The 10000-nt window shown below is 47.4% G+C and overlaps 2 protein-coding genes across 2 annotated transcripts; both read right to left on the bottom strand.

The window, feature by feature from the left end:
* Positions 1–5641: 5641 nt before the first annotated feature.
* LOC130374779 (leucine-rich alpha-2-glycoprotein-like) lies at positions 5642–8003 on the bottom strand. The gene is made up of 2 exons (XM_056581730.1): positions 7913–8003; positions 5642–7656 (listed from the first exon to the last, which is right to left on the bottom strand). Exons 1-2 carry the CDS (start codon positions 7915–7917, stop codon positions 6594–6596), a joined length of 1068 nt encoding a protein of 355 aa, XP_056437705.1. The 5' UTR covers positions 7918–8003; the 3' UTR covers positions 5642–6593.
* A 52-nt stretch (positions 8004–8055) lies between these two features.
* LOC130374780 (leucine-rich alpha-2-glycoprotein-like) lies at positions 8056–9722 on the bottom strand. Its single transcript, XM_056581731.1, has 2 exons — positions 9620–9722; positions 8056–9397 (listed from the first exon to the last, which is right to left on the bottom strand). Exons 1-2 carry the CDS (start codon positions 9678–9680, stop codon positions 8394–8396), a joined length of 1065 nt encoding a protein of 354 aa, XP_056437706.1. The 5' UTR covers positions 9681–9722; the 3' UTR covers positions 8056–8393.
* Between the last annotated feature and the right edge of the window lie 278 nt (positions 9723–10000).

Here is a 10000-nt window from a genome sequence, read left to right as displayed (position 1 = left end):
CAGTGCATTTATGTTGTACTGCAGATATACATTGTACTGCATAGCATATGCTCTGAAAGCGGTGTAGGTTGCTACTGTAGGTACACTCACTCTGTTGTGTTCATTTGGTTTGATGCTGGTCTTGTCCTGCACCAATGACATCATTGGTCCAACTCACATCAGAACAGAGCGAGTGTGACAGGTCCCTCTGAAGCCCAGTCGCTGGTTATGCCCACTCTACTGCCACTGCCCCCACAGAGACGACGCAAGAAGGCATGAGACAGCGTTGGAAGGGCCTGTTTAATTGGTATCTGCTATAACATGGGTCTGTGACATAGGGCGACAGTAGCTCAGGAGGTAGAGCAGGTTGGCTGGTAACCAGAAGGTTGCTAGCTCGATCCCCGGCTCCTCCTAGCAGAGTGAAGAGGTGTCCCTGCGCAAGACGCCTCACCCTGAATGTAATGTAAATGTCTCCTGTCACTCTTTGCAATAGATGTATGGAGATGTATTTCATTAGGGAAACGGCCCTTGAGGATCACGTAGACCTGAAAGACGTGTGCTGACCGCTGCTGATGATCCAGTCCATGAGGATTATCCCGTTTGAGAACAACGATGCTTCATGGAGTCAACCAGAGCCTCGCTCCCTGTCTCCCACACAGTCGACACAGATGAACTCAGATGTGTTGGGCGCCCCGTGTGTCCCTAAGTAAGACAGCTCTGCATTATTGAAGTGTGCCTTGAGAGTGGAGCCCGCGCCGAGCTCAAGACTCCAAGTGGAGCTGTTTACATTTTTTAATTCCAAAGTAAGGAGTCTATCCATCCTAATCCCTATCCATCAGCAAAATGTGTACGTTGTATGATCTAATCTCGTGAGGGCGAGATTGTTTATTTAAAAACGACAATAACAAGCTTTTTCTCCCTCTTTAACATCTGACATTGCACCTCCATCCCCACCGTGCCCCCTCAGTCCGACGGAGCGATACATGATCTTCCTTTGCCTTGACCTTCCCCTGGCAGCTCCACGTTGAGCAGCGGGCTCTGGGTCGCTGGTCGCAGAGGCTCGGCCAGCCCAGCGGCCAGCCCCGCCAACAATGCCCACAGCAACAACAGGTGATGGGTCCGATATAGGCACGGCCCAAAGCCCCCCAGACACGTGGAGACGAGAGGGGGATCACTGCAGCTCTGGATCACAGAAGTGTGAACAGCAGGGGAATAACAGGCGTAGCTCGCGCCAGCGGCCATTATCAACGTCGAGATATACATTCCAGAAGACACATGAGCCTACGTTCCTTCTTCGCTCTCTTTGATTTATTGCGACACCATTTAAGCTCTGTCGGTAGCAGTTTGAACATCTATTGTCTATAGTTACTGCTTAACGTATGCACTTCAGCTGTGCCCAATTTCGGTTGAATTCCTGTTATCGTAAGGGCAATTATAAAGTGTAATGGATCCTGAATATCCTTCATATAATCTTTTAGTATTTATACGGTCACCTTCGACACCATCTGTAGTAAACTAGAGGGACATTTCTCCAAGCTTTTCTACACCTAATCCGACGACACTTCTTTATTAATTGAAGTCGGTGATGTGTGTGTATGGATTAGAAGGATTAGGACGTGATTAGGTTGAGACCCTGGGCGAGTCATGATGGGTGTCCTTGCCTTGATCAAGCGGCAGTGGGGCCACGTCGTGGGGGGTCCCCAGCCTGGGTTAGCCTGCGGTGATCACAGAGAGCGACCTGCCTATTCTGCAAGAAACGGTGGGAAAAAACAAAGCCCTACCAATCGGTGGTGTTAATAACTCCTAAGGACGCATTACTATACTGGTTATGAAGCTTTCAGGATATGGTGAGCAGATAGGGGTTGTATCATCTGTAGACTCTAAAGCATCACACATGCAGTATTCAGTATCATGTGAGCAGCGCTGGCTTGTAACTTTATCAGAATAAAAGTGGAAGATAAATCTGCACTATATCAGTTGTTTTTACAATGAATCACTCTTCTATAGCATTTAACATCGCTGCCTCGGTCGTCATCCAAGTATTTTCTTTTCTCTTTTCACCCTCCTTCCCCCTGAGGCTTTTAAGCCCCAGCAACATGTGAGAAGTCCCCCTCTCTCACACCCGCAACTTTACATACACACAAACACAATTTACTGCACACAGCAAACACATCCCACTCACATACCCACACGATCACCTCTGTTAAGTGATTTCTAATGTCCCCGCCGTTCCCTAGATAACACATCTTCACAGCATGAGCGTTACATGCAGAGAAAACAATTTTCTTTTCAGAGAAAAATCTATCTTTCTAACCTCGAGAAAAAAAACACTAGCACAGTGAGTGTCAAGACAGAGGGGAAAGAAAACCGATGAAATATTAAACATGCTCTGGCTGTCTATGTAAAAAAGTAGGTTATTTTAGATCTTCCAGTAGATAAGCATTCTATCACTGGAAGGCTAGCTGTCGCTGGTTAACCAATGCCTATTATACGAAGCGTTGTTTATTGATCCTGATTGGTCAATGGCATTACAAAGGTGATAATTCATTTAAATAATGGGACACAGTTCCGAATCGATGCGCTACAAATGCAGCATTAAAAACAAGCATCCAATACAACTATCGACCAGCTGTTGCTTGACCACACAAAAAGATCTATAGCTCATCACAGTTGGTAACTGTGGTGTAAGCAGAATAATCCATGACTGGGTCTGCAGGTTAATAACGAGGCACCCTGTTGTGGTTGAGGTCTGACGTGTGAATGCATCCTCCAAACACACGATGATAGAAGAACAAGAGGAGGAGGGTTATGAAGACGTTCTATCAGTAAACTACTCTGTTTGAAGGCATTCTGTCCTCCGTGGGACAAAAAGGGAAGTGTGTCATCACACACTGGAAGCATTGGCATTTCAATCTGCCCTCCCAATAAAATGAGAGGTCATCTCCCATTACAACGCAAAACGGGAATGGAATTGCTATTCCCTGCACGTCCCCCACACACACACACACACACACACACACACACACACACACACACACACACACACACACACACACACACACACACACACACACACACACACACACACACACACACACACACACACACACACAACCACACACACATACACACACACGAAACACTCACACACGCACACACACACACGGCACACACACGCACGCACACACACACACACGCACACACACACACACATACACGCACACACACACACACACACACACACCGGTTTGTTTTTCAGAGAGAGGCGTTAAAGACGATTTGCCGCTGCAGAGATCATTATATCTGGGTTTGACCCCTGCTAGGGACCAGAGGTGAACTGGCATGACCTTGGTTGTCCATTCAGGTTGTCAATTGAAAAAGAACAACAGGAAATCAATAGTCAGCATCCCCCCACTCTGGAAGGTCTAATTATCACAAATCTCCATACATGTGTCTACTTCCTGTGACCTTTGGCTGATGGTCGTGAGTTTGAACATGTATATCAACTGCCGATTTCAATGCCCTTGCCTCCGTTTAAAGACTGCCTTGTTTAGTGCATTCACTAGCTCATGTGTGTATCCATATAACAACAAGTGGCAGATCATCCATACTATAAACTATTCATACGGACGTTCACAATGGATGACGGAGTGTGACAAATTGAGTGTGTGTGCGTGTGTGCACATGAGTAGCACCCATGATAGATGCATACAATGGAAGGAAATGCATCTCCTACTAGTGCCTGTGTAGCAGGCCAGAAACCCTAGCATAGTGCTTTTGAATGCAGCCCCAGATTGTCCTTAAGGCAGCTGTGGCCTTTGTGCCTTAGTATGGCTCGTGTCCCTGCTGTAGTGGCAACTATGTGAGTAGCATTTTGATGGATGGACACTTTAGTAGTAGTAGTAACTGTGGTGTAAGCAGAATAATCCATGACTGGGTCTGCAGGTTAATAACGAGGCACCCTGTTGTGGTTGAGGTCTGACGTGTGAATGCATCCTCCAAACACACGATGATAGAAGAACAAGAGGAGGAGGGTTATGAACATTCATTTTATTTAGCTATAGGATAGCCCCCTGCAGTTTGGTCGACTTTGGACTCATTCCCTCCAACCCGTGAGGTTAAACTTAGACAAACCCGTGAGGTTAACCTAAACAAAACCTACACACGTAGGTTTTGTTTTAGGATTGCTATTTTAGATTGTGATTTTATGTACAAAATATCTTAACTGATTATAATATCTCATTTATGAGTTTTACAATAATCCTTATTTTCAGCAGTTCCAGTTCATGCACACTTTTGTTACCATTTAAATAAAGACTTGGTTTATTTTGGAATTTCCGTCTCTGTCCGTTCAGTTAAACAAATCTGCTTGCCTCATCAGTATTGTCCATAATATTCAACACAAAATTAACCTACCATATTATACTGGTTTCCAGGGGTGTAATTCCCCTGGTGGCGTTGTCGGTTCTCCCCTCAATCCTCCCCACTATTGCCCTCGCTACACCTGCATGATTTATGCCTGGTATTCAGCCTGGTTCTGTCGTCTTGCACTTTAACAGCTTAGCTTCATGGCGTTGCATAAAATGCAGCATCCATCAGAACGGTTTCTCCTAATTGAACGTTTCCCTAGAGAACGGTTAACGAGATGCTATATACAACCACCAAACAAGAGATGCAATGATACAACAGCCAGAGGAAGCAGGACCTTAGTACACTTAGGACCACCTTAGGTCCACCTTAGTACACGGTGGTCGTTGACAATTACTAATCGATGTGTTCCATCAAGAAGGTGCGGTGCCCATTCAGGCATTAATGCTTTTTATAAAACTATGGATGTTATGGATACAAGTAGGGATTAGAGTTAGGCTTATTCCATTTCCATTATTAGCCCGTTTCCATAACATTTGATTTTTTTCTTTCAATGAAGTGCATTGTTGAAGACATGCAACCCAAAATACCAGCATAAAAAACCTTTAATGTAAGAAAGAGAGAAAGCCCTGCAGACTTTGGGGACGCTGACTATCGCCTACAGTTTAACTTATCCTCATATTCCACCGTGCGGTGCGAAGGGCTTAGTTGTCAGTATTTTTCCTGCATGCTAATCGGCAACAGAAACCTCCGGCAGCAGTGACTAATCTCACCCGCTGCTCTCACCCAGCTGCTGCAGGTGGTGTGTTAATGACGCCCGAAGTCACCTCACTCACTTTCAAGCTTTGCGTTGAGCTATCGCGAGACACAAAAGACGACTTTGGCCGAGATGAGATCTGAAGGTCTGCGGGGCGTGCGATGCGATAGAGGAGGCGAAGCCGGCTGCTGCAGTGCAGATAAAGGACTAACGTTTCAACTCAGGGGGCTAGACTCGGGAAGCTTTAAATACTAACTTTGTGTTTTTGTGTGTATTATCTGTTCTTTGTCCTTAATCCTCTTTATCATCAAATTCAACAGTGGTGGCCTTTTGGCTGGCTGTCATTGCTGCCTCTGACAATAGGAATAATCATCTTGGAGATGAAATGCACTGTTTGAATTGAACTGTTTGCCAGTGGAAACACTGCATAGGATATTATTGAGGGAAAATTGGTTTTCTGTAAGAGAGGCAGCCATGCCTCCATCTCCAGATTTATGATTTATGACGTTTCTGGCCTTACAATATGCTTCCACTGCAGTGAAAAAGGGGAGAAAACAGTTTGTTAGAGGTATGATTTATTTAAACTCAATATCAAGGTCAATAATGCCACAAATCTCATGCAGACAAACATCACACCTTTCAGTTCCACGTGGAGCTACATTTGTTGTAATTTCTTTCCCTTTTTTTAATCATACTTTGCCAAAGGCATATGGTCTATAGTTGTATGGCAGTATGTTGAGAAAATAAATGCATTTAAATTAAATACGCTGTTCCTCAATGCGTTCATTCAAGTGTAGGTAATGTAGCCTACCTTGCTCACATGATATAGCTGGATAAAGCCCATTCTTTTACATCAAAATATCAATGTATTATTTATTTACATAAGGAATTAAATAAGTCCTCTACTAATGCTGTCATCAGTGCATTATTCCATCATTTAACCTGAGATGATGATCGAACCCTCCCGAGAGCCTCAAAAGAAACGTCCACAAGAGTAGCGTTGCTCACTGAGGAGCAACAGGGTTTAATTAAGTAACAGGCACTGAATCAGGTGTTTTACATATTTATAACAGTCGTCCATATCCGATATATATATATATGTTGCACTCAAAGTGAGCAAGGCTTTTTGAGCGCAGAGGCTGCTGGAGCACAGTAGACCCAGACTACGTCAATGAGAAAGGGAGAGCGTAGCGTAGCGACCGAGCAACAGACACCATGATAGTGATGTAAACGTGCACAAGTGACTTCAGCAGGGAAAGGTTCAGCTCTTTACTGCCCACACACAAACTCCCACAGCATCGTTAAAACAGGGCAGCCTCATTAAAACCGCTATAGGGCAAGAACAAAGCAACACTATGTAATGCGTTAGCATTCCGTCTATCCAGTAAGAAACAACAGGTGAAATACTGCTTGGCCATCACTATTGGGCACAAAATAATACTTTAATTCACATTTAAGTAATTTCATGAAAAACCGAATTGGTTAGACTTCAGAGATTATGAGTAACATTCAAGCCAAGCCCCAGCTCTTCCTCTTTGATAGACACGATTGTTCTATTCTCCAAAGCCTTGGGGAAAGCGCACTGCATGTCCGACGCAAAGCCAACCTTCTGGGGGAAGGTGGTGACCCACCTCCACAGGTACTCTAGGCCCTCATCACACACCCAGGGGTTCCCCGTGAGGAACACCTTCACCAGCCTACCCCACTTCTCCTCAGGGGAAGACAAGTTCCCCAGCAGGCCGAAGGGAAGGCTCTGCAGGCGGTTCTGATCGAGCAACAGGAGCTCCAGACGTTGGAGGCTCTGGAACAGATCTGGGTCGAGCTCCTGCAACAGGTTCTGCTGGAGGTACAGTCGCGTGAGTTGAGGGGTGCTGGCAAAAGTGGCGGCCGTGAGGCTGCTTATTTTATTACCGACGAGGTTGAGCGACACCAGTCGGTGCAGAGGCCTCAGCGCTTCCGCCCCCAGTCCTCGTAGATTGTTATCACTGAGGTCCAGGTTCCTCAGGGCGGGCAGGTTCCGAAAAAGGGATGAATTGACCTCCGTCAGGCGGTTGCCTGAGAGGTCCAAGAAGGTCACGCTGCTGTTGGGGGGAAACCAGTCGGGATGGGCCGCGTGGATCAGGTTGTTCTTGAGGATGACGTTGCGGAGCGGGGCGTGGTGAAGGGCGTTGGGCTGCAGGTAGGCGAGCCGGTTCCCTGTGAGGTCCAGCGTGGTCAGGTGAGGGAGGCCCTGGAGGAGGTGGGCTGGCAGCGTCTCCAGGTTGCTGTGGTACAGCTGAAGGTAGACCAGGCCTGGGGCGGCGCGCAGGTCCTCAGCGGTGATGGCACTGAGGTTGGTGGACTGGATGGACAGTCTGGTGGTGCTGTTGGGCAGTCCGTCTACGGGGAATTGAGAGAGGTTTCCCTGGGTACAGGACACCCCGGTGCTCCAGGTGGAGGGGCTGCATTCACACTGAGCCGGACAGGAGGGGGGCCCCAGACCGCCAAGATGGCAGCCGTAGTGTTTAAGCACGGCAAGCACCAGGAGGAAGTGGAGGAGGACCTTTGGACCGCTGTGTGGACACAAAACAGAGCAGGATTGACACTGGGGACATGTCGATGGTGTTGGACTGAGGAACTCATTGAGATATTTCAGTATAACAGAGTGGATTTGTTGTAAATGTGTGTCAGGCTGAATGAATAGATGACTCATGAATGATTAACCATGTTCCAAAATCTACACAATGATTTGATTCTTATCACTAATTGAATCCTGATGAAAGTCCTTTATTTGTAGTGGATTAGACAAAATAAACATACATGACTTACCCCATATTTGCGTCAGATTTGTTGCTCGATTCTCTTGCTCGGTGCCTTCTGTTGTTTTGTTGCTAGTCCTGCTTGCTTTTGAGGCCCGGTGTTGCGTGGGCAGAAAATGTTGCAAAAGATAAACAAAGCCAAGCCAATGGAGCAGCTCTTTCAAACCAGAGATAATTTTGCCTTGCAATCTTTATTTATTTAACAACCCAACGTTGGTCCATTTAGCCACAAGAATACATGTAAACTCTTGTCTACGTATATATGTTGACTGTGCTATATTGAGCTATGTGATTTAATTGAATGATCTAATTAATTATATTTATTTGAATAATCATGATAAACTTCCTCTTATCTTTGAAATGTGTTGTGCCATGGAACAGCGGAATAAACATTTTATTAGTTTGGTAAAAAAGGAAGAATTGTGTTCATGAAAGCAAAAAAAATCAATGGTAAGAGAAAGTACACGCGTCGATATCAAGCCACGGATGAGTTAGGACTCAAGGTTCAGTTCGCTCTCCGTCAAGGATAGCAGCGCGCGGCCGGCGAGAGGCAGCGGCGCGGCGCAGCGCACGGTGTCTGCCAGGAAAGCCTTCCCCTTGTTCTTCTGAAGCCATCTCCACAGGTACTCTACCTTCTGGTCACAGCTCCAGGGGTTGGCCGTCAGGTCCAAGCCCTCCTCGTCCAGGGAGGACAGCTGATCCAGCAGCCCCGGAGGAAGGTACCCCAGCTGGTTCTCCTCCAGACCCAGGACCTTGAGGTGGCCGAGGCCCTGGAACAGGCTCGGGGGAAGCGTCTCAAGCCGGTTGTTGGTGAGGTACAGGTTGGTGATGTTGGCCGTGTGGTGGAACAGTGCCGGCTCCAGGCGGACCAGTTTGTTCCCCTGCAGGTTCAACCTCTCCAGTTTGACCAGCGTGTCCAGGGACTTGGCCTGGATCTTCTCCAGGCGGTTGTGAGAGAGGTCCAGGCTCTCGAGATGCGGCAGCTTGTGGAGCAGGGTGGCGGGGAGGCCGGTCAGGCGGTTCCCGGACAGGTCCAGCCAGGTGAGGCTGCTGTGGTCCGGGAACCACTCGGCCTCGGCCGCCTCCATCAGGTTGTTCTTGAGGACCAGGGTGGTGAGCGCGGCGTGGCCGAAGACGCCGGCAGGCAGGTCGGCCAGCCGGTTGCCGGTGAGGTCCAGGGTGTGCAGGAGGGGGACGCCGCGCAGGACGTCCGGGGACAGGCTCCTCAGCTGGTTGCCGTACAGGTGGAGGCCCTCCAGCAGAGGCGTGGCGCTGAGCTGCAGCTCGGAGATGGCGGTGATGTTGGAGTATTGGACGGTGAGCATGGTGGTGTTGGGGGGGAGACCCTCGGAGGGGAACTCCATCAGGGGGACCCCGGAACAGACCACCTCGGCCCGCCGGGGGTAGCACCGGCAGAGCGCCGGACAGGCCCCTGTGGCCCCGGGGCCGAGGAGGGTGGAGCACAGCAACACCAGCAGCAGCCGGGGAGCCATCGCTGCAGGGGAGGGGAGGGCAGCCGACGAATCAAATGGATTCAAATACTAGACCTCACCCCCAGGATTTTAGAGTCATAAGGTCTGACATGGATTTAACAATACACTGATTAAATACATTTTGTCAGTGAAAATAGGTATTCGAACAGCATTAAAAATGTGTTTTTTAATAAAGATCATTAAGGAATACATCTTAAATATATGCACATATTTGAATAACTTACTGTCTGAAAATAAAGGTACATCAGTCAAACAGCGCGTCATATCGGCTCCATCAGTCCCCATTTCCAAAAGACTGGGTTATTAGGGGTACCTGTCGGTCAGATATAGTCCCTATTGACTCAGTTAATCAGTACCAGCCATGGTACAGCCAACAGCTGAGGACGTACAGTTCCAAAGCATGGTGACGCAACTGGGATTTGAGTCACAATGGAAATGTACGATTTCTTTAATCAGTGTTTTGCACAACGTTTATCCAAAGTTTAAAATAAATGGTTGTTTGTGAGTTCTACTCTCCAATTTAGGGGAAATGGTCACATTTATAAGGAACAGACAGTTGGTTTGTCCCTTGTTTGTACAGTTTTGTACTTTGGATTGATTTTGAT

This window comes from Gadus chalcogrammus, chromosome 21, assembly GCF_026213295.1.
Source record: "Gadus chalcogrammus isolate NIFS_2021 chromosome 21, NIFS_Gcha_1.0, whole genome shotgun sequence".
NCBI lineage: Eukaryota > Metazoa > Chordata > Actinopteri > Gadiformes > Gadidae > Gadus > Gadus chalcogrammus.
Note: the sequence above shows the minus strand (reverse complement) of the source record. Positions and strands in the feature narration are given on the sequence as shown.